Source organism: Dendrobates tinctorius, unplaced genomic scaffold, assembly GCF_039654945.1.
Source record: "Dendrobates tinctorius isolate UK_male_01 unplaced genomic scaffold, ASM3965494v1 ptg000035l, whole genome shotgun sequence".
Taxonomy (NCBI): domain Eukaryota; kingdom Metazoa; phylum Chordata; class Amphibia; order Anura; family Dendrobatidae; genus Dendrobates; species Dendrobates tinctorius.
In genome coordinates this window covers 38,861,227-38,886,255 of record NW_027361703.1, presented here as the reverse complement: position 1 = coordinate 38,886,255, position 25,029 = coordinate 38,861,227, and the positions used below count along the sequence as shown (strand labels likewise).

Here is a 25,029-nt window from a genome sequence, read left to right as displayed (position 1 = left end):
TTTTTTGGTGTAAAATGGTAGCAGCCCTCATACACTTTAGATTGACATCAGCTGAACTTGCCAATAACAGCAGTTTCAGGTGACAGTCTAATGTGTATTGGGGCTTCCCAACTCTCCCCCGACAAATGATGTTGAAGAGATAATCATCTGACATGTCCATTTCGTACTGCCAATCCTTTTGTTCTTTAGTGATAAGCCACCACCAGAGATGTCTGGTGGTGACTCTTTCTTATAGCGAACAGAGATGGTCGAGATAGCTGTCAGCTGAATGTTCTGTCAGACCATCATTTAGCCTTCAGAGATCTAAAGTGTATGGGGTTTTATCTTTCACAAAAAAAGTCTTCTTGACTCTTTTCATCACTTCTACCCCGCCTCAGATGTTTGCTTGATCTTAGGGAGAGAGACTTTCAAAGGGAAACGGTCAGGTGATTCATGCTGCCCAAACCATGGGCAGCATGAATCACATTCTGACTGCACAATTGCAGCTATGTATATTATGCACATTGTGGCATTTCAAAGAAAAATATGCCTTAAAGATCTACTCCTCAAGAGTCATTTCAATCATCTGCTAAAGCCAGAGCTGGATGCACCAACTATAGTTTCATAGATTAGAAAGATATACATAGCTGCAATTGTGCTGCCTGGCTTTGCTTCATGCTGCCGATGGTTCGGATAGCATGAATAGCTTGATAGGTTCCCTTTAACTTCTAGGTAACAGCAACATGAATAAGAGCAAATCTGAGCCAGCAAAAATCATTCTATGACATACTAGTTTACCACTAATAGTGGCCACTATGGTCCCCATGAGTAGAGCCCATGATACTAATGGACTTTAAAAGGGGCAAAATAACTTTGTAGGTGCCACAATGTATGTGAGGTTGGTGTCTGTGCCTTTGGGCTATGACCAAACCTAATCCACAAATATATTTGTTTGCATGAAGGTGACTAGAGTTGAGCGACTTTGGTTGGATCGGGTTTCATGAAACAAAATTTGTTTCAGATGAAACTGGTCCGACTAGGGCAAAAAAAGTCGGATTTTCGTCCGAAACCAGACCCCAAAGCAAGTCAATGGGGAATAAAAGTCGGCATTGAGTGGATGAATGTCATCCGCTCAATGCCGACTTTTATTTCCCATTGACTTGCATTGGGGTCGGGTTTCGGACGTAACTCCGACTTTTTTTGCCCTAGTCGGACCAGTTTCATCTGAACAAATTTTGATTCATGAAACCCGATCCAACCAAAGTCACTCAACTCTAGAGGTGACCCATTAGGATTGAGATGAGGCCACAGCATTTCTATGCATGTCCCTGGGTATAAGGAACAGTGGCAACTGTTAATGTCTGGTGTCTCTTGTTGTGTCTTTCTTTCTTCAAAGGTATCAGATCTTTCAATAAACAAGTGTAGGTAGGTGTATAGTAGAATAAAGATGACAAATTAGCTCTGTCACTCCACTACTTGCTCCAGTACATTAAATTATGCTATTTTATTCCTCCAATGTCTTAAAGGGTTACATGTTTTGGTGGTTTGTTCCCCTCTGTCACACCAAAAAGATGACTTTTACTGTACCTCTGGACTGATGCTACATTATGCTGAAGTGACAGTACATAAATACAGTACCTAATCAGTTACATGGTATAAAATGTCACTTGCTCTATTTGATGCTATCCATAATCTAGGAATGATTAAGTTTACCAAGCGGACTATGAATTTTAGTATATTTTATATGGTTATCTGTCTCCTGGCAGAATTATTTCTTTTCATCACTGCCCAACATTAATAACAGGCATTTGGTTCCTTATTAAAGGAAATATTGTCATTGAGCTAGAAATGTAGTATTTTATACTTTAGGTTATAGAAAAAAAATACAAATTGCTCAAACTGATTCTTTTATTTTGTTGCAACTTAATGATGAAAGAAATAGAAGACCAAAAATTCAGCTCACCCATCAGATGGTCCTGAACTCTGAGCACGGAAGCTGCAGTGCGGCAGGAGAAGTAAAATATCCAATGTGTAATCCAGCTCAGACAGGTCCATTAAAAAATATTAAATCTTTATTGAAGAAAAGTTTTTTCCATAAAAAATATCACATAGCATAAAAAAATTACAACCCCATGTGGGAATAGTAGCGTGGGCAGATGAATTTCGAAGAGTAGTTCTTAGTCCTAGCAAGCAAACAGGGTGCGCTATTGTGATGTCATCGCACCCTCTGCCCTGAGACATCACAGAGAGTCAGAAGGCCAGGGAATGGGGAGATATGACTATTTGTCATATTTGATATATATTTAGCTCTGGCTGGGATAGCACGCGTGCGGGCTTACGCGTGCAACAGATTAAGTGCAACAGGATAAAGTGTTTTGCAGTTAGACAATGCATTGAAGCTGATGTTCCTCTCTTCTCTTCTTCACACAGGTATTTCATTCCATCATCCATGTGTGCTGTCTGACAAGTGTGAACTGCATCATATAGTGCCAGATATTTTTATGGTATTTCATTCCATCATCCATGTGTGCTGTCTGACAAGTGTGAACTGCATCATATAGTGCCAGATATTTTTATGGTATTTCATTCCATCATCCATGTGTGCTGTCTGACAAGTGTGAACTGCATCATATAGTGCCAGATATTTTTATGGTATTTCATTCCATCATCCATGTGTGCTGTCTGACAAGTGTGAACTGCATCATATAGTGCCAGATATTTTTATGGTATTTCATTCCATCATCCATGTGTGCTGTCTGACAAGTGTGAACTGCATCATATAGTGCCAGATATTTTTATGGTATTTCATTCCATCATCCATGTGTGCTGTCTGACAAGTGTGAACTGCATCATATAGTGCCAGATATTTTTATGGTATTTCATTCCATCACTCCTGTGTTGTTTTTTTTTTTTTTTTTTTCTATTTGGTTTCTGCTTTGAAGTGTAGAAAGGTGTTTTTTTTTTTTTTTTTTTCTTTTCCCTTTCTCAGTTTGATGGCCTTGTCCAGCGTTAGTTATTTACCCTGCATAGTAATGCCTGCTCTGGCCTTGTGCTAATTGGTTAATTACTGATTGTGGCCTTTTGGTGGCTGAAGCTAGCAGACATTTCATTTCATATATATTTAGCTCTGGCTGGGATAGCACGCGTGCGGGCTTACGCGTGCAACAGATTAAGTGCAACAGGATAAAGTGTTTTGCAGTTAGACAATGCAGTTGGACAGGGCAGGAGACAGGTAAGGTGCATAAGTTTTTCATGCACGCTTGCTTCTTGGTCAGTTGTACTAAATATGCATTGATCATATCAACCTGCTGCTTTTTTGTCTTCACCTCTGCTTTCTAACAACTCGCCTGCCCTTTTACACATTCTGTGCACTCTCTGCATATCCACCCCTCCCTTTTCCCCTCTCCCATGTTTAACTCTGAGGCTCTATTGACATTTCTTACCCACACCAAACCATCCAAAACCTCCATGCAGCACTCAAAACGTTCATACAAATCATCCTACCACCTGCTTTTTCTGTTTTTTCTCCTTTTAATAGTTGCAGGTGACATCTCCCCCAACCCTGGGCCTCCCTCCACCAGCATACATTACTCTTCTCCAGCTGCATATAGAAACCCTGCTAATCTTATTAACATTCAGTGCATGCCTTCTCCTCTCACTTTCCAATGTGCTCTCTGGAATGCACGGTCTGTGTGTAACAAACTGACTTACATTCACGATCTTTTTCTCTCTAATTCCCTTAACCTTCTGGCTATTACAGAAACCTGGATCCAGCATTCAGACACCACCGCTGCTGCCGCTCTCTCGTTTGGTGGGCTGAAATTTTCACATACCCCCAGACCTGAGAACAGACAGGGTGGAGGTGTTGGTTTGCTCCTTTCATCACAATGTGCTTTCCAGGTCATCCCCCCGGTTCCATCACTTACATTTCCTTCCTTTGAAGTCCACGCCGTCAGACTCTTTAAGCCCTTCTCCTTACGAGTGGCGGTCGTTTATCGCCCTCCAGGCTCCTCCCGCCAGTTTCTAGACCACTTCACCACCTGGCTTACTCACTTTCTGTCCTGTGACATCCCCACCCTCATCATGGGAGACTTTAACATCCCCATCAATGATCCGCTCTCCCAGTCTGCCTCTCATCTTCTTTCTCTAACTTCTTCATTCGGCCTCTCACAGTTTACTAATTCTCCTACACATGAGGACGGGAATACTCTGGACCTGGTTTTCTCCCGTCCCGGCTCGCTGCACAACTTTACTAATTCACCTCTCCCGCTCTCGGACCACAACCTTCTTTCCTTCTCTGTCAAGAATTGTCTCCTCACCCGGGACACCCCCACTTACCACACTTATCGGAATACACGTACCATTAATACCCAACAGCTTAGGGACAATCTCCACACATCTTTAGCCCCCATCTCCACCCTCTCCTGTCCAGACATAGCATTGTCACACTTCAATAATACACTGAAGAATGCCCTAGATGAAGCAGCACCTTCTATACGCAGAAAGACCCGACACAGACAAAAGCAGCCCTGGCACACAACGCAAACACGCTCTCTTCAGCGCTGCTCGAGGTGTGCAGAGCGGCAGTGGAGAAAATCTCTCTTAGCAGAAGACTTCATCCACTATAAGTTCATGCTCAAAACCTATAACTCTGCCCTTCATCTGGCCAAACAATCCTACTTCACCACCCTCATCACCTCACTATCCAACAACCCAAGACGACTTTTTGAAACCTTAAACTCCCTCCTGAAACCTAAAGTACAGGCCCCCATCACCAACCTCAGCGGTGAGGATCTGGCCACTTATTTCCTAGAAAAAATCAACCACATCCATCAGGATATCTCAGCCCTATCTCCTCAGTGCCTGGATCCCCTTCCCTGCCGCACCTCAAGCTCACTAGACATCTTTGAGCCTGTTTCAGAAGAAGAAGTTTCCAAGCTCCTCGCTTCTGCTCGGCCTACAACCTGCAACAGTGACCCTATTCCTTCACAGCTCCTGCAGTCTCTCTCACCAGTGGTCACCACTCACCTGACTAAAATATTTAACCTCTCTCTTTCTTCAGGTATATTTCCCTCCTCATTTAAACATGCCATCATAACCCCTTTACTTAAAAAGCCATCCCTGGACCAGAACTGCACTGCTAACTACAGACCTGTCTCTAACCTTCCCTTCATCTCTAAACTCCTGGAACGCCTGGTCCACTCCCGTCTAATCCGCTATCTCTCGGATAACTCTCTTCTCGACCCCTTACAATCTGGTTTCCGCTCTTTACACTCTACTGAAACTGCCCTCACTAAAGTCTCTAATGATTTAATAACAGCTAAATCGAAAGGTCATTGCTCCCTGCTGATTCTCCTGGATCTCTCTGCCGCATTTGACACTGTGGATCACCAGCTCCTCCTCACTATGCTCCGCTCTATAGGCCTCAAGGACACAGCCCTCTCCTGGTTCTCCTCCTACCTCTCTGACCGCTCCTTCACTGTATCTTTTTCCGGCTCCTCTTCCTCTTCTCGTCCCCTTACTATCGGGGTCCCGCAGGGCTCAGTCCTAGGCCCCCTCCTCTTCTCTTTATACACTGCCCCTATTGGACAAACAATCAGCAGATTTGGGTTCCAGTATCATCTCTATGCTGATGACACCCAATTATACACTTCTTCCCCTGACATCACCCCTACCCTAATTCAAAATACCAAGGATTGTCTGTCTGCTGTCTCTAGCATCATGTCCTCCCTCTATCTGAAACTAAATCTCTCTAAAACTGAACTTCTTGTGTTTCTCCCCTCTACTAACCTCACTCTACCTAACATCGAAATAACCCTGGAGGGTTCAACCATAACTCCCAAGCAGCATGCCCGCTGTCTTGGGGTCATATTCGACACTGAACTTTCCTTTACTCCGTACATCCGATCACTCAGTCGCTCTTGTCACCTGCATCTTAAAAACATCTCCAGAATCCGACCTTTTCTCACCTTTGAAACTGCTAAGACTCTTACTGTCGCTCTTATTCATTCTCGTCTGGACTACTGCAACTCTCTTCTGATCGGTCTCCCTCTTACCAAACTTTCTCCTCTCCAATCCATCTTGAATGCGGCAGCCAGGGTCATATTTCTGTCCAGCCGCTTCACCGATGCCTCCATCTTGTGCCAGTCATTACACTGGCTACCTATTCGCTACAGGGTCCAGTATAAACTCATCTCTCTCACCCACAAAGCTCTCCACTGTTCTGCACCACCTTATATCTCCTCTCTCATCTCTGTCTATCGCCCTACACGTGCCCTCCGTTCTACAAATGACCTAAGACTAACATCCCCCGTAATCCGAACCTCGCACCTCCGTCTCCAAGACTTCTCTCGTGCTGCTCCAGCTCTCTGGAATGCACTTCCCCAGACGATCAGACTGATACCTAGCCCTGACCTATTCAAGCGCGCTTTGAAAACCCATCTCTTCAAAGAAGCCTATCACATCAACTACTCAGCAAGCTAACTTTGCCCTGTTCCCTCCTTCCAAATATTATTCTGAATCTGCACCCTACTATTCATCTGTCTCCACACCCTTCATGCACATGATAACTGCACTTGATACTTGTCTATTGCACTTAAACACACGGGCTGATGACCGGATCATGCAGCTTTATATGAAAATCCCTATTATAATTGCCAGACCTGAATTAACAATCATTTCTCACCTACTGTGTCCCCCCATTTCCTTGTAGATTGTAAGCTTGCGAGCAGGGACCTCACTCCTAATGTCATTGTTTGAATTGTCTTAACTTGTATTGAATTTATTGTCTGTACATGTCCCCGCTTAATTGTAAAGTGCTGCGGAATATGTTGGCGCTATATAAATAAAAATTATTATTATTATTATATTATTTGAGGGGGGGGCGGTGCTAGCGCTGGGCTTCGCCGACTCACAGGCCTCATAGCGTACCATAAACAGATAGACAGAAATACATTTTATAATAGAAAATTGCATGAAGGACATGTAGAGATAAGCTAATCTTTTTTGATGAAAAATCTAACTTACATCAAATATTTTGAAATTTAGAGAACCTAGCGAATTAGGACAGATTGCAATTGGATCAGCTTTAAATGCAAAAAATGCCCACTTCCATTTTTCATATTGTTCATGATTGCATCCACCATAAAAGGCCAATTTTCCAAAGTGTTCAAGAAGCAGTTTTTCAACACAACACCAGGTTGTATAGTGCTGGTGCTACTGTCAACAGCCTGCATGGCCTTAACAGAAATATCTCTCATCAATCAGATCTGGTAAGCTATTGGTCAACTACCAGCAGCAGGTGGATCTTGATGATTTGCATTCACAAGTATATTCAGCATGGTAACACTTTCCACATGCAACCATTAATAAAATTGAGAAAAATATGAAACAAATAGAACAGCCTCACCGTGTTGCAAATGGAGAAACCACTCTTATCCAAACATCCATCAAGTTGTGAAAAACTGCTGACCATCGGTATCAAAAGTGATATGAAGAAATTTGGATTGCAATGGATGCAAATACAATTATTAAAAGCATCCATGATGGTGAAAAATGAGATTACTCTGATGCATTTCTGGTGTTATCGCCCTTAGTCATAGAGGAAAACAAAAAAATCGTGTGATATCCTATTTAATAAAAAAAGTCACCAATCTGAGAAAGCATGGTATTTTACACAAATGTAGAATAATCAACAAACATGACATACACCGAAAATATACCAAACAAAAATCATACAAAGCAAAAAATTACAGATGACAAATAATAAATAAGCATAGTATCATTTCTGACATTCAACCCCTGTGGTTCCTTTATATCCAACTAAAATATACACAACATCTCTCTTAACAGAAGCTTATTTTTGCCAATCCCCTCCTCCCTAGTTCCAAAAAAATGGACTGTTAGTATTCAAAATGAGCATTTCCAAAATGTGCATTGTGTCACCCAAATATGTTTTATTTTTACTATTGATGCTTTGTAAATGTTCCGATATTAACAACCTCATTGACAGTATCCTGAGCTCTGTAAGTGCATATAACTCTGTGTATGGCTCTTATGCTTAATATTGAATATACTGTTTTGTTTCCTTTTTTATCATTTCCATAATTTCACCAATTTTCCTTCTTAGAGCTGTTATTTCAATTTTAAAGAGTGTAGATTTAATGAAGATTAAATATGGAAATTTAAATATTTTTATATTACTACTTTTTCTTACTTTTTAACATTACAGGATCAAACTGTTAATTGTCGTCATCTTGCTAATTTTACAGAGCCATAAATCCCTCAAATAGGAGGAAATAAATAATTGAAATTCGGACTACAATTCTGTTTCCTTCCCTTTTCTCATAAGCATACACAAGTATACAGAATATTTTTCCTTATCTGAATCCTGTTTCATTTTTATGAAATACTTAAATGCATAGAAAGTAATAAAACATATTTCTAAGCTTTAGCAGTATAATACAAAACAGGAGTTTAGGAAAGGCTGATGGCATTAATTAAGTTCAGCTTTTATTATTTCTCAAGTTGCTTTTACTTTATTAATTGACTAATTTGTTTACTTTTTGTGCTATTCTTAGTGTACACAATTGACTGGAATAATGCAAATTGAAAAATGTTCTTTTTACAGTGACAGAATTATAATGGTAATTCATTGAATATCAATAATGTGAATTTTCATTTTAGATAACAGTTAATTGTGAAGTCACAATTGTCATTTTGCCTGGGGAAAAATAATGTATGTAATGTTTAAATAGATATAGTAGAATTGTGGATTACTGACTTGATTCTGGCTTGGTTTTTATACATTTTATGTTGCCACACAGGCTATTTATATATATAACATCCCTTGTATTTGACCTTTGGGTCTTGAAAGTTTGGGATTTCACCAACCTCAGTCATACCAGAGAAAGCATCTTAGGCAAGCAGTGAACATATTGCTGTCAGAACAGTATTTGTAAGAGCTGGAAGACAAATGACAAACATCAGCAGCATACTAACTTTACTGTTCTTTTATATTGTCTTGTAGCATTATCTTCTACTGATTTGTAAAATTCCATGTAAAAGTCATAAAATCTAAATGTAAGGGCAAAGACAAAATAAAAACATGTCTACACTTCTTTTAGGTCTTGCCATTCCACATAATAAAGTCATTATCCCTTTCATCTATTTTCCTAAGGTTATTTTTTAGCTTCTATGAAGTAAGGTCTACCTGTCTTTGCAATGTTTCCTCTTTAGTAAAAACTGTATCACTCCCACTGTTTACCTGTAATTGAAAATAAGATATGAATAGTGATGAGCGAGTATACTTGTTACTCAGATTTTCCGAGCATGCTCGGGTGATCTCCGAGTATTTGGATGTGCTCGGAGATTTAGTTTCTGTCGCCACAGCTGCATGATTTGCAGCTGCTAGACAGCTTGAATACATGTGGGTATTTCCTAACAAACAGGCAATCCCCACATATATGCAGGCTTTCTAGCAGCCACAAATTATGCAGCTACAGCGACAGAAACTAAATCTCCGAGCACATCCAAATTTTCTGATATCACCCGAGCGTGCTCGGGAAATCTCGAGTAACGAGTGTACTCGCTCATCACTAGATGTGAAACTATATCAGGTTTTAAATACAAACTGAAGAATTTACAACAACTTTAATGCAATACTACATAAAACACCATATGAAATCAAAGGGGTTTAGCTTCTTCTTGTTTTTTATTACTGAAAACATTTTAACTCTTTCTATAAAAATCAAATCAATATGTTCTTCTCAACTCTTGATCATTGTTTCCTGCCCATATTTACAATATAGAAACAAAAACTATTTGGAAAAAATATGTTTTATTCAATAAAAATGGTAAACCATCCAGTAAGTAGCATTTTATAATCTATAAAGGATTTTAACTACAGGGGTCCTGGGGTTAAATCCTACCAAGGACAACATATGTAAGGAGTTTGTAAGTTTTCTTCGTGCTTGCATGGGTTTCATCTGTGTTCTCTGGTTTCCTCCCACATTCCAAAGACATACTGATTGGGAATTTAGATTGTGAGCCCCATCGGGGACAGCCATGATAATGTATGTAGGAGCACTGTAGAATATGATACAGCTAAATAAGCAATGCATAATAACTACTTTGATCAGAGTACAAACTTGACTTTGATTTGTTGGCTGCTTTCCTTCATAATTATCATAATTTATTTTTTTAATTTTTAGGCAGTGCTGGTACACCAGTAACTTATAATGAAAACGGAGATGCTCCTGGACGTTACGATATTTATCAGTATCAAATAATAAATAAAACAGCAGAATACAAAGTCATAGGACACTGGACAAACCAGTTACATCTCAATGTAAGTCATACATTTGGATATAAGTCCTTTTATCAGGCAGTTCATTCAGTGGGGGAAAAAGGTATTTGATGCACTGACAATTTTGACAAAGAATGGAGAGGTCAATAATTTTTGTCGTAGGAACACTTCAACTGTGAGAGACAGAATCTAAAAATAAAAAAAAAACAGAAAATCACATTGTATGATTTTTTAAATAATTATATTACATTTTATTGCATGAAATAAGTACTTCATCATCTATCAACCAGCAAAAATTCTGGCTCTCACAGACCTTTTAGTTTTTCATTAATAAGCCCTCCTACTCTATACTCATTACCTGTATTAATTGCTCCTGTTTGAACTTGTTACCTGTAAAAAAGACAGCAGTCCACACACTCGAACACACTCCAACCTCTCCACCATAGCCAAGACCAAAGAGCTGTCTAAGGACACCAGATGCAAAATTGTAGACCAGCCCAGGCAGCGATGGGCTACAGGACAATAGGCAAGCAGCTGGGTGAGAAGGCAACAACTATTGACACAATTATTAGAAAATGTAAGAAACACAAGGAGACTGTCAATCTTCCTTGTTCTGGTGTTTAATGCAACATCTTACCTCATGCAATATCTTGCCTCATCGAGTAAGGATGATTCTGATAAAGGTCAGGAATCAACCCAGTACTGTATGGGAGGAATTGGTCATTGACCTGAAGAGAGCTGGGACCACAGCCTCAAACATTACCATTAGGAACACACTATGCCATCATGAATTAATATCCTGCTGGACATGCAAGGTCCCCCTACTCCCACTAGCACATATCCAGGCCCATTTAAAGTTCACTAATGACTATTTGGATAATCCAGAGGAGGAGTGGGAGAAGGTCATGAGGTTAGATGAGTCCAAAATAGAACTTTTTGGTATCAACTCCACTTACCATGCTTGGAGGAAGAAGAAGGAATACTATAACCCGAAAAACACCAACCTGTTGTGAATTATCTTACTTCTGGGTCAGGGCTCCCTCTTGTGGTTACTGTGGGTAGTGGAGCTGGCCGGATTTACAGAGGTCTGCCACCTGATGATAATGATTGGAGATCTGGGCTAACTGATTGGATTATTTAAGTCAGCAGGCTTCCTTCAATCCCTGCTGGTGATAAGTTTTCCTTTGCATTCTGAGGTCTGATGTCTCCTGCCGTGATCCTGCATTTTTCAGTTAAGTTCTTCATTTGGACGCCCTGCAGGGCTGCTGGTGATCTTTTCTGCTCTGAGCTCTTGCATCCGGCTTGGTTCCTGTCTACTAAAAGCTAAGTTTTTGCGTTGTTGTTCCATGAGATTTTGTCTGTTTTGCTTAGTGTTTGTGTTCAGCCAGTCCTGGTTGGGACTGGCTGAATTCCATTTTTGTCTCTGATCAGTTGATCTCTTTGCTCTGTTTTCAGAATATGCCTGAGTGCTGATATAGTGATTTTGAAGTCTATCGGCTTCAGGGCCTTTTTCCCTATCAGACGGTTGGGACATTTTTGGTAGGGGTTTTTTGCGGATTGCAACCAGCATCTTTTCTGTCCTGTCATATCTAGTTAGTTGGGCCCCATCGTTTGCTCAGCCTGTATTTCTGTCTTTGTTTGTGTTTTCATCTGTTTTTCACCGACAATACATGTTGGGGGCTGTCTATTGCTTTGGGGTCTGCTCTGGGGCAGTTTAGATTTCCCCTTTCCTTCTTTAGGCTTATGTAGTTCTCCGGCTGTGACGAGGGGTCTAGGGCACCATAGGAACCCCCCACGGCTATTGTTAGTTGTGGTGTATAGGATCAGGGGTCTGCAATCTGATAGCTACCAACCTCTCTGGTTTTCTGGACTTAGCTTGTATTTTTGTTTTCTCCTCCTCCGGTGACTCATTCATAACAGTGCTCCCTGCTGGGGGCTGTGCTGGACCCCACTCCATATGTTACAGCTTGTGTCAGTTTGTTCAGTCCCCTGTTATATTAGTCTCTTTTGCTTTGCTACCAGTTCATACCAGAATGCTGATATAGTGGGGGCGAGGTCGTGAAACCTCAGTGTTTTTTGGTACATCAGTTGTTTTGGATTTTTTAAGGTTTTTGCGTGATTGCAGACAGTGCTTTTCCTTTCCTATCCTATCTAGTCAGTTTGGGCCCAATCATTTGCTCAGTCTATTTTCTGCCTGCATTTGTGTTTCATCTTGTCTCACCGAAAATATATGTTTTGGGGGCTATATATTTCTTTGGGGTTCTACTCCAGGGCAGTTTAGATTTCACCTTTCTTGCTTTAGGCCTAGTTAGTTCTCTGGCTGTGCATCTAGTGCATCGTAGGTACGCTCCACGTCTACTGTTAGTTGTGTTGCTAGGATTAAGGATCTGCAATTCGCTAAGTTACCAACCTTTCTGGTTTCCTGGTGGCCTAGCCTATTCCTGCCATCCTCCTCGGTGACCTGTTCATAACACCATCCCAACCGCGAAGATTGGTGGAGGAAACATAATTTGGGGGTACTTTTCTGCAAAGGGGACAGGATGACTGCAACATATTGAAGGGAGGATGGATGGGTCATGTATCACAAGATTTTGGCCAACAACCTCCTTTCCTCAGTAAGAGCATTGAAGATGAGTCATGGCTGACTCTTCCAGCATGACAATGACCCAAAAAACAGTCAATGCAACTAAGAAGTGGCTCTGTAAGAATCATTTCAAGGTCCTGGAGTGGCCTAGCCAAATATGTGTTTTTCGCACAAATTTTTACCACTTTTTTATCCTAATTTTTATATACTTATTTTTAGGTTTTGGTCCATTATACAGTATAATGAGTGGTATAATTCAAAATTAAAAGTTTTGCTGCAGAAAAAAACCAGGATACCACTTTTTCAATAAAAAAAAAATGGTGGCTCTAAGAAAAAGGCGAGAAAAAAATCTCAAATAATAAGGAAAGGGTTAATATCAAGCAACAAAAAGAAAAAAATACTTTTTAATTGGAATAACATTTATAACATTAAACTATTTGGACAACCCCTTCCCAATCTGAATGTTTGTCTCCATTAAAAAAACAAATAGTTACACTGACCTCTTGTGCCAGCACAGTTTTAGTGGTATCGGTATTAACGTTTCCTGGGTTGAAATGTGGTTTACGCGAGCCATAAGCCCAATCTGCACCAGCTTCACTGGTCCTACTCTCTGACTTCCTCTTTATGTTTTATTTGTCTGAAGGCAGGGACAGTGAAATCGATGCTAATTTGGCCTAGAGCGCACATGACATAAAAATGTGACGTGAGCACTAGTAATGCAAGTGCTGACACCACTAGATTGGCGCCAGCACCAGAGGAGTATAAATGTTCTCATTTTAACAGGGGCAAACATTCAGATTAAGAAAGGGTTGTTTGAGTAGTGGACAATCCTTTTAAATGACACCAAAAGCCATTGCTTTATCTTTAAGGCAAAAAATGAGACAAGAGAGATCTCATAAAGCAAATCCTCCTTCCTAAAGCATTTCTCAGATTGTAGTATAAATCTCCTGAGTTGTCAGAATGCTCTCTGGCTCTTTTGGTCTGCATAGTAGTTTGGAGCACTTATTACAATGGTAACATAATTAAACATTATTAATTCAGTATTTTACACTGTTGGAGACGTAACATCTAAGGTTTGCTGTCATACCTGAAAGATAAAGCCTGAAAGGAATCATAAATGCACTTTTATGGCTGAAGGAGTCACTGAGCATGTACCATTAAAGTTTTATATTGAATTTGACTAATATTATTTTATACATTTCTGAAGTCAGTAATATTTTATTATAACCGCTGCTTCAATCACACATCATCCAATTTATTCTACAAATGTGCTTCTTAAATTTATCTAGCAATATATAATTACTGATGCTGCTTGTACAAATATTCATTAGAAAGGTTATTTTATTTTGTTTGTTTTTTAGGCTAAAAATTACCAAAACTAATTGTTTTTGGGAGCAAAAAATAGAGGGAAAGGGAACACTGGTTCAGAATATGAGTTTGCTGGTGCTTGTTGTGCTGATTTTGTCTTAGAAATAGCATGGGGAAAATTAAGAACTGTGATAACTTTGACATTTTTACATTTAACATTTGAATGTAACAAAACATAAATTGTGGTTCAATGGTACCCTGAGATCTATATTTAGATCCCTTTCCCCATAAAAATGCATATAGGCTAATATAAAACAGTGAGTCATGCATCAAATATTATCATAAAATAAAGATGATAAAGTCTTTGGCAATTGGATTTTCAGTATCAAAACACAAAACTGCAAAGTCTACAATTGCCATGAAAAGATGTGGGTAAAACTCTGAGGACTCGATGACTGTATACTATCCCTTCAAGCTTTCGAAAATAAACACAGCTTTAGTAATGTCAAAATGACCTCATAATAGAAATAAATAGTTGCCTGATAGTAACCCGTGATGAGCGAATAGTGAAACATTCGGATTCGGGAAAATTGGCACATTCGTAATAAACAACTGACTCAGTGCAAGTCAATGGGAAAGTCGAATATTTTTCTGCTGGACCCAACAAACAGGTCTGGGGCATGAAAAAAAAGCTGAAATTGATGGAATAGATAGAGAGATAGAGATGAAAAGCCGGCAATTCAGCTGAATAGAATAGATATATACACATAGAATAGATAGATATAGAGGTAGGTCCATATATATTTGGACAGAGACAACATTTTTCTAATTTTGGTTGTAGACATTACCACAATGAATTTTAAACAAAACAATTCAGATGCAGTTGAAGTTCAGACTTTCAGCTTTCATTTGAGGGTATCCACATTAAAATTGGATGATGGGTTTAGGAGTTTCAGTTCCTTAACATGTGCCACCCTGTTTTCAAAGGGACCAAAAGTAATTGGACAGATTAAATAATTGTAAATAAAATGTTCATTTCTAGTACTTGGTTGAAAACCCTTTCTTGGCAATGACTGCCTGAAGTCTTGAACTCATGGACATCACCAGACACTGTGTTTCCTCCTTTTTGATGCTCTGCCAGGCCTTCACTGCGGTGGTATTCAGTTGCTGTTTGTTTGTGGGCCTTTCTGTCTGCTCGGTGTAATGATGCTGCAGTGCAGTACAGTGCATCATCCACCAGAGGGTGCTGGTGAGGGATGAGAGTTTGCTCACACAGCGCAGCACCACTGAGCAGAAGCACAGGCGCTGCCTGTTGGTGAAAGAGAGGTCAGATGAGCAGAGTCAGAAACTGAGAGGGAACAAAGTAGCAGAGGTCACAGCAATACACATAGTCAAATACAAGCCAGCAGTCAGAACCAGATGGGAGCAGAGATAACAGACATGCGAGACAGTCAAACAGGTCAGAAGACAAGCCGGGTCACATACCAAGAGGTCCAAGCACAGGGAGCGAATACTAAGGCAAGCGGGGTTGCAGAGAAAGGAAGTCACAGGATCAGAGTACACGAGTAGAGAACAAAACATGGTATCAAGAGGTCAGCTGCTCTAGCCTGGAAACATGAACTACCATTGACATTGGCCTGCAGGCCACAGCAGACTGAAATAACCCCACAGAACCCAAAATGAGGCAGAGAAGGTTAACTCCTGCACGACCAGACCAGGGAGAGAAAAACAAGAACCAAATCCCGGCCTGGATCATGATACTTGGGTGACGAGGCAGTCCAGGATTGGTCCATGAGCAAGGTCCTGTCTGACTGCCTTGAACAGGAATGTATAAAAAGTTCCCTGGAGTGTGCGTTGGCGTGCTAAGATCATATGTGTTTGGTGTGTTGGTGGATAAGCTACCACACTGTGTGCATGTGTGCTGCTTCTTGCATGGCGATTGTGTGCCTAGTCAGACAGTGTTGGGTGGGAACTCACGCTTGGCTCAGCATCTGACTCCGGGCGTCCTAAGTCAAGTGTGCAGTTAGCACAGCCGGGTGTCAGAGCGAGCACAACCACCAGCCTAGTCTTCCCTAGGGAGCAGCTATAAGGAACGCAGCTAGCATCATTACCACTATGCTCCTGTGATGTTTAACAGGGTATAGTCTTGAGTGCTCTCTGTAGTAGTATCGCTCTGTGGAGTAACAGAGTCAGGTACTTTGCACTCTGTTCATACTGAATGACCTTTCACTTGGTGTGTTTACGGTTCTTGCTCGCAGCTTCGCTCCACCATTGTTCTATAGCTGCGGTTTTCCATCACCACATGGTGGACCTCGGGTTGTGATTGCACTTTACCATCATTTATATTCAATGCGATCCGCAAACCCTAACAGTATCTTAGCACCACCGTCTGGCTAGCAATGGCACACAAGCAGCAGCTTCCATGGAATTTCCAGCAGCTGGAGAGAAGATTGTTCACGTTAGAGTGAGCAACCTCAGCTGTTGATCGATCCACAGTAGCAGTGCGGGCAGCCAGTGAAGATGCTACTAGGGTTTCAGCTGGGACTCCTGTTCCTTTTTTCCACACTTCTCTCTTCCCATTAAGTTTTCTGGGGATAGGAAGGCTTGCAGGGGATTTGCGAACCAGTGCTCTATCCAGCTGGAGCTACTGAGTTCACATTTCTCATCTGAATGGGCCAAAGTGAGATTTGTGGTTCCCTTTTGACGGACAGGGCGGTGGAGTGGGCTATGCCATTATGGGAATGTAAGGACCTGGTGGTCCAGAGCGCCTCTTGTTTTTCGAGCGCCCTGAAATAGGTGTTACTAGGACCCCAGATTACCCATGACGCTGCTCTCCAACTCCGGGCCCTGACGCAGGGCACTTTTCTGATGAGCCAGTTTGCTATTCAGTTTTGGAAGTTAGCTTCTGACCTGGAGTGGCCAGAAAAGGTCTTGGTCCCGGTGTTTTGGAGGGGCCTTACAGACCACATTAAGGATGCTTTAGGCACGAGGGAGATTCCCACTACACTGGAGGATTTAACATCCATATCCACTCGAATCGACCTTCGTTATGCCAAGCGAAGGTTGGAATGAGCCCAGTGTAGGCAAAGGATTCGGTTGACACCAAATTTTATCAATCCTTTGGGGTCTCATACTCAGACTAACACACAAGGGAAACCTCTGGTGGGTCATCGGGCGGAGGCTAAATCCCATAAGTCATTCCCCTCTTTCTTGAAATTTCTCCCAGTTAATTTCTTTGCTGGTCATTCCTGAGGGTATAGACAAGATACTGTTAGGTATACCTTGACTGGGCAACTGAGAGCATACTGGGTTGGAGTAGGTCATGTGAGGGATGGTGTTTGAAGGCCCAAGTTCAGGTCAGAGCCTCTGAAGTCACCACCGATCTAACCCCCTTCCTAAACAATATTGGCAATAAGCCGACATCTTTTCTAAAAAAGCCTAAGAAAACTCTCCCTCCTCACCAACCCTATGACCTCATCCTGGGCTCAGAGTCACCTCGTAGGCATGTCTACCCTTTGTCTCTCCCAGAGACAGAGGCTATGTCTCAAAATATCAAGGAGAATTTGGATAAAGGTTTCATTAGGAAGTCTGTGTCTCCTGCTGGGGCTGGGTTCTACTTTGTTCAGAAGAAGAACGGGGAACTTCATCCGTATATTGATTATAGGGGGTTAAGTGCTATCACCATCAAGAATAAATACCCTTTGCCGCTCATCTCGGCGCTCTTTGACAGACTGCGGGAGGCAAGGGTATTTTCCAAGTTAGATCTTCGTGGTGCTTTTAATTTGATTAGTATTCTTGAAGGGGATGAATGGAAGACCACATTTAACACATTGGACGGTCATTATGAGTATCTGGTAATGCCCTTCAGTCTCTGTAACGCTCCCACCGTCTACTACGACTTTGCTAATGACATCTTTCAGGAGTTATTATCCTACTCGGTAGTAGTATATCTCGATAATATACTTATTTGTTCTCCAGATATTGACACTCACCGAAGAGATGTCTGTAAAGTCTTTGAGTTATTACGCGCTAATTCCCTTTACGCTAAGGTAGAGAAAGGTGCGTTTGAGCAGGAATCTTTGCCTTTCCTTGGGTATATTATCTCAGCCAAAGGGCTTGCTATCGATCCTGCCAAACTGGAGTCTGTGATGAACTGGCAAGAGTCGCATTCCCTTAAAGCAGTGCAGCGCTTTATGGGATTTATTAACTACTATCACCAGTTCATCCCTCACTTCTCTACCCTGGTAGCTCCGTTGGTAGCCCTCACCAAAAAGGAAGCTAATCCCAAACAATGGTCAGAGGAGGTCTCCAAGGCTTTTGCTTCAGTAAAGCCATATTTCACTAGGGCCTCTGTGCTACATTGGCCCGATGTGGATAAGCCCTTCATTCTGGAGGTGTATGCCTCTTCCGTTGGTGCAGGAACAGTCCTATATCAGAAGGATGCTCAGGGTCGGAAACACCCATGTTTCTTCTTTTCTAAGACCTTCACACAAGCGGAGAGGAACTGTTATGAATGAGTCTCCGAGGAGGAAAAAACAAAAGCAAGCTAAGCCCAGAAAACCGGAGAGGTTGGTAACTAGCGGATTGCAGACCCCTGATCCTATCCACACAACTAGCAGTAGCCGTGGAGCGTGCCTACGGTGGTCCTAGATGCCTCGTCACGGCCGGAGAACTAAATAAGCCTAAAGAAAGAAAGGGAAAATCTATACTGCCCCAGAGCAGACCCCAAAGCAATAGACAGCCCCCAACATGTATTGTCGGTGAAACAAGATGAAAACACAAACACAGATAGAAAGATAGGCTGAGCAAGCGATGGGGCCCTCATTAACTAGAAAGTACAGGAAAGAAAAGCTGCGGTCCGCAATCACGCAGAAAACCCTGCCAAAAAATGTCCAACACATCTGATAGAAAAAGGCACTGAAGTCGCTAGACTTCAATTCCCTATATCAGCACTCAGGTATATTCTGAAGACAGAGCAAAAGAGATCAACTGATCAGAGACAAAATGGGGATTCAGCCCAGTCCCAGCCAGGGCTGGCTGAACACAAAAACTAAGTAAGGCTGGTTTCACATTTGCGTTTTTTAGCGCTGGAAAAAAACGCATACGTGCGCATGCGATTTTTCCCCTATATTTAACATGGGTGCGCATACCTGCGCGCTTGTAAGCGCATGTATGCGATTTTCATGCGCTGCGTTTTTTTGGGGTGTGCGTTGGTATTTTCCAGACGCTGCATGTTGCATTTTTTGGTCCTTGAAAAAATCGCATGCGCACGTATGCGCACGTTTTGCGCTAAAAATGGCCATTATAGCCTATGGATGCGCATACGTGCGCACTGGCATGCGCAGGTATGCGATTTTTTAGCGCTGCGTTTTTTGGGTGGTGTCCACTTTTTATCCTAGTTAGAATCTTCTAAAGTCAAAAAAAAAAAGTCTATATAAAGGAGGTGCCTGCCAAAACTCTGCCAATACTACACTAGACAGATTGAAGAGCAGACATTCAACCAAGAACCCATTATATCAGCGAAGAATGTGAGTATATTACATTATATGCCTATCCTTTTAAATTATGTATGTACTAATGATTTTTATTATTTTTACATGCAGTATGTCTTCAGAATCTGAGTATTCCCCATCGCGGCAGGAATTGGCGCAAGCAGACCGTGAGGTGATTATTTTTGTGCATCTGGTAAGTATATCTGCTGCTTCTCCAAATCTCTTACGTTTTTTTCAACTTTTTTAAGACATCGTCATCATCCTCTTCTGTGGACGGGACTAGTGAGGGCGAAGAGCAGGAGCAGCGAAGCCAAGTCCCGGTGGTGATACGGAATGTAAGTATCAAATGATTTGTAATGTTCTTTATTTTTTATCTTCTATTTTTACTCTTTTTTATGTTTCTTTTTTTGTAACTTTTTATTCAATTTAAATTGGATTATTCTAATGAATGTGTTTTGTCTAGGTTCCACAACGAGATGAAGACGTGTACCTGGATAATGAGCAGCTCATCAGCCTGGTCCAGGAGCGTTCGCCGTTGTGGGACAGCCGTGACCGGCTGTACAAGGACAATGTGGTGACCCGGCGGCTATGGAATGAGGTGGCCGCAGCGTTGATGGATGGCTGGGACAGCGCCACAGCATCCGCCAAAAAGGCGTTTAGTGAGTATTTCCCTGCTCTGTATTGTGCCGCAGTGACTGTTGTCCTTGACGGCACTGTTGGGTTTCGTGATAGGCGTATTCTAGCAGGAAACCCAACAGTGTCATCGGGGTCTACAGTGACTGCTTTGAGTATTGTATTGCTACATTGTGCCGCAGTGACTGTTGTCCTTGACGGCACTGTTGGGTTTCGTGCTAGGCGTATTCTAGCAGGAAACCCAACAGTGTCATCGTGGTCTACAGTGACTGCTTTGAGTATTGTATTGCTACATTGTGACGCAGTGACTGTTGTCCTTGACGGCACTGTTGGGTTTCGTGCTAGGTGTATTCTAGCAGGAAACCCAACAGTGTCATCGGGGTCTACAGTGACTGCTTTGAGTATTGTATTGCTACATTGTGCCGCAGTGACTGTTGTCCTTGACGGCACTGTTGGGTTTCGTGCTAGGCGTATTCTAGCAGGAAACCCAACAGTGTCATCGGGGTCTACAGTGACTGCTTTGAGTATTGTATTGCTACATTGTGCCGCAGTGACTGTTGTCCTTGACGGCACTGTTGGGTTTCGTGATAGGCGTATTCTAGCAGGAAACCCAACAGTGTCATCGTGGTCTACAGTGACTGCTTTGAGTATTGTATTGCTACATTGTGACGCAGTGACTGTTGTCCTTGACGGCACTGTTGGGTTTCGTGCTAGGTGTATTCTAGCAGGAAACCCAACAGTGTCATCGTGGTCTACAGTGACTGCTTTGAGTATTGTATTGCTACATTGTGACGCAGTGACTGTTGTCCTTGACGGCACTGTTGGGTTTCGTGCTAGGTGTATTCTAGCAGGAAACCCAACAGTGTCATCGGGGTCTACAGTGACTGCTTTGAGTATTGTATTGCTACATTGTGCCGCAGTGACTGTTGTCCTTGACGGCACTGTTGGGTTTCGTGCTAGGCGTATTCTAGCAGGAAACCCAACAGTGTCATCGGGGTCTACAGTGACTGCTTTGAGTATTGTATTGCTACATTGTGCCGCAGTGACTGTTGTCCTTGACGGCACTGTTGGGTTTCGTGCTAGGCGTATTCTAGCAGGAAACCCAACAGTGTCATCGTGGTCTACAGTGACTGCTTTGAGTATTGTATTGCTACATTGTGACGCAGTGACTGTTGTCCTTGACGGCACTGTTGGGTTTCGTGCTAGGTGTATTCTAGCAGGAAACCCAACAGTGTCATCGGGGTCTACAGTGACTGCTTTGAGTATTGTATTGCTACATTGTGCCGCAGTGACTGTTGTCCTTGACGGCACTGTTGGGTTTCGTGCTAGGCGTATTCTAGCAGGAAACCCAACAGTGTCATCGTGGTCTACAGTGACTGCTTTGAGTATTGTATTGCTACATTGTGCCGCAGTGACTGTTGTCCTTGACGGCACTGTTGGGTTTCGTGCTAGGTGTATTCTAGCAGGAAACCCAACAGTGTCATCGGGGTCTACAGTGACTGCTTTGAGTATTGTATTGCTACATTGTGACGCAGTGACTGTTGTCCTTGACGGCACTGTTTTTTTTTATCAACAGTGGACAAAGTCCGAACACGTTGGCGTTCGATCAAGGACCGCTTCAACAGTGATGTTCGTGCTGAGGGCCAGGTTCGCAGTGGATCTGCGTCAAGGACCAGAACTAGATACCGTCACTATCACGCGTTGCAGTTCCTAAGACCGGTCCTTGCCACAAGATCGTAAGTATTATACATTTTGGGTTTTTATTTTTATTAATCTGTGTTTTTCTAATCCACAGCTGATGCTTCTTGTAAAGGCATGGTAGTAATGATTTTCCTTTCTTCCACAGCACCTGGAGCAGCACCCTGCAACCTGGCCCTGGAGCGGTCCTTCCTCGGACGTCCTCTGACCCGTCCCAGCCATCCGACAGCCAGGAAGCACCTTGCAGGTCCCACACACACACAGCTGGTGACCAGGAAGCTGGGCCATCAGGTGTTCCCCTGTCCCAGGTCTCTGCCACTGGTTATGCGGGCACTACCCGCCAGCGGCAGAGGGCCTTGGACAGGAATGTCTTGCCCGAGTTTATGCATTTGAGCGAGACATTTAATTCCAGCCTCAAGTCACTGTCCGACAGAGTTGAAAGCGGTTTTGCACTGATGGAACGTGGTTTTAACCACTTTGAACACCGCTTCAATTCTGTAGAACAGCGCCTTGACCGTCTGGAGGCCGACCTCAACAGACCAGCACACCATTTTTTTAGTAAGATTGAAAAGGGCATGGCGGAACACCTTAGTCCTGATCAACAGCTGAATGTGCTGCAGGCCTGCAACAATGCTTTCTTGCAGGCTATGCAGCATAATCGGTACGGTCAGCAGTCAGTGGTGTCCTTTCCACCTGTGCCACCATTGACTCGCTTCACCTCACTACCGACTTGTGCTGCATACCACTGCACGGACACCTCTCTTCAAAGCCAGGACACCCACCGTTACACCACCACAAGTCTGAGTGCAGCTGGTCACTTCACCGACACCACCATGGCAAGCGCTGCTCCTGTCTGGAGCACCACCGCCAATCCCATGCATGCGTGGAGCTCAGCCACCACTAGGCAAACATGGAACAGCCCTGCCGCTACAACAACATGTAGTAGCCCTGCCACCACCACTCTGCAAACCTGGACCATCACTGCCGCCACCAGTCCTCCTGCAAGGACGAGCACTGACAACGAAGAGCAGCAGCAGCCACCTCAGCAGCAGCCGCCACCTCAGCAGCAGCCGCCACCTCAGCAGCAGCAGCAACCACCTCAGCAGCAGCAGCCACCTCAGCAGCAGCCGCCACCTCAGCAGCAGCAGCCACCTCAGCAGCAGCCGCCACCTCAGCAGCAGCAGCCACCTCAGCAGCAGCCGCCACCTCAGCAGCAGCCGCCACCTCAGCAGCAGCAGCCATACCAGCAGACGGGGGACCTGCATTCCATATTTGCCCCTAGTTCAAGGCGAAATCAATCAAGGCGGGCATTGGGCCAAAGTCGGTCCAGGCACACAAGCCTACGGCGACATGCCATTACAACTAATGTACCTGAACAGATTTCCTCTCCTACAAGTGTTCCTACTTTAATTCCCTTAACTGGACTACCTTCCCCCACAAGTTTTGTTGCCCCTTCCCCTCAAACACCGTCTTCAACTGCAAGTGTTGCATATTCCCTGCACACCCCCAAATTGAAACCATCTGCCCCCAAACGCCGTAAAAAATAATTTTTAGTTTTATTTTTGTGATAAAAAATAAATTTACATTTGTGGTTCACCATTAATAAGTTTCATTAATGTTGTTTGCGCCGCTCACACACACTGATGGGTAAATACATGTTAAAAACAAACCCAAGGGCTAGTATAGTCATATGTGAAATAACATGGACTAGTATAGTCATTCCAAGGCCTAGTGTAATAACTCTATTTTTACCAAATAGAATCTGGTTTCATGAAAAACAAACTGTGGAAACTTGTCTAAAAAATAAGTTTCTTTCTAGTTTCACCAGTTTGTTTTTTGTGAAACAAGATGCTAGTTGTTAAAAATCGAGTTATTACAGTAGGCCTTAGTATGACTATATTAGGCCATGGTATTTCACATATTACTATACTACTAGCCCCAAGGCCTACTATACTCATATTTGAAATACCACGGCCTAGTATAGTCATTACAAGGCCTAGTGTAATAACTCTAGTTTTACCAAATATAATCTGGTTTCATGAAAAACAAACTGTTGAAACTTGTCTAAAAAATAAGTTTCTTTCTAGTTTCACCAGTTTGTTTTTTGTGAAACAAGATGCTAGTTGTTTAAAATCGAGTTATTACAGTAGGCCTTGGTATGACTATACTAGGCCGTGGTATTTCACATATTACTATACTACTAGCACCAAGGCCTACTATACTCATATTTGAAATACCACGGCCTAGTATAGTCATTCCAAGGCCTAGTGTAATAACTCTATTTTTACCAAATAGAATCTGGTTTCATGAAAAACAAACTGTTGAAACTTGTCTAAAAAATAAGTTTCTTTCTAGTTTCACCAGTTTGTTTTTTGTGAAACAAGATGCTAGTTGTTAAAAATCGAGTTATTACAGAAGGCCTTGGTATGACTATACTAGGCCGTGGTATTTCACATATTACTATACTACTAGCCCCAAGGCCTACTATACTCATATTTGAAATACCACGGCCTAGTATAGTCATTACAAGGCCTAGTGTAATAACTCTAGTTTTACCAACTAGAATCTATTTTCAAACTGTTGAAACTTGTCAAGTTTTGTGAAACAAGATACTAGTTTGCCAAAATCGAGTAGGCCTTGTGGCCTTGTTATGACTATACTAGGCCGTGGTATTTCACATATGAATATACTAGTAGGCACAAGGCCTAATATACTCATATTTGAAATACCACGGCCTAGTATAGTCATTCCAAGGCCTAGTGTAACTTACTTGTATTCCCCATGGACTTTCATTGGGGTTGGGTTTTGAGGGTTGTGTTTTGAGAAAATCACATACTTTGTTTTAAACTAGTTGCACAATTTTCTATTGAAAAAAAAATGGTTTCATGATTCATGGCCTGCAGCTTTGCTCATTCCAATATATTTCACGCAGACTAGCAATGCTGAATTTTAACTCATATGTGTATTTACCTGCCCAGGTGTGTGAACATAAAAAAATTCAGTTATACATGGGAAGTTTTTTAATTAAT

At 42.4% G+C, this 25,029-nt stretch overlaps 1 protein-coding gene across 2 annotated transcripts in view; it reads left to right on the top strand.

The window, feature by feature from the left end:
- Positions 1-25,029, top strand: part of GRM8 (glutamate metabotropic receptor 8) — a 1,729,433-nt gene that overhangs the window by 1,343,981 nt on the left and 360,423 nt on the right. For both annotated transcript variants that reach the window (XM_073573421.1, XM_073573422.1), the window contains exon 8: positions 10,191-10,327. In XM_073573421.1, coding sequence (XP_073429522.1) covers positions 10,191-10,327 — 137 coding nt within the window. The remainder of the gene's footprint in view (positions 1-10,190; positions 10,328-25,029) is intronic.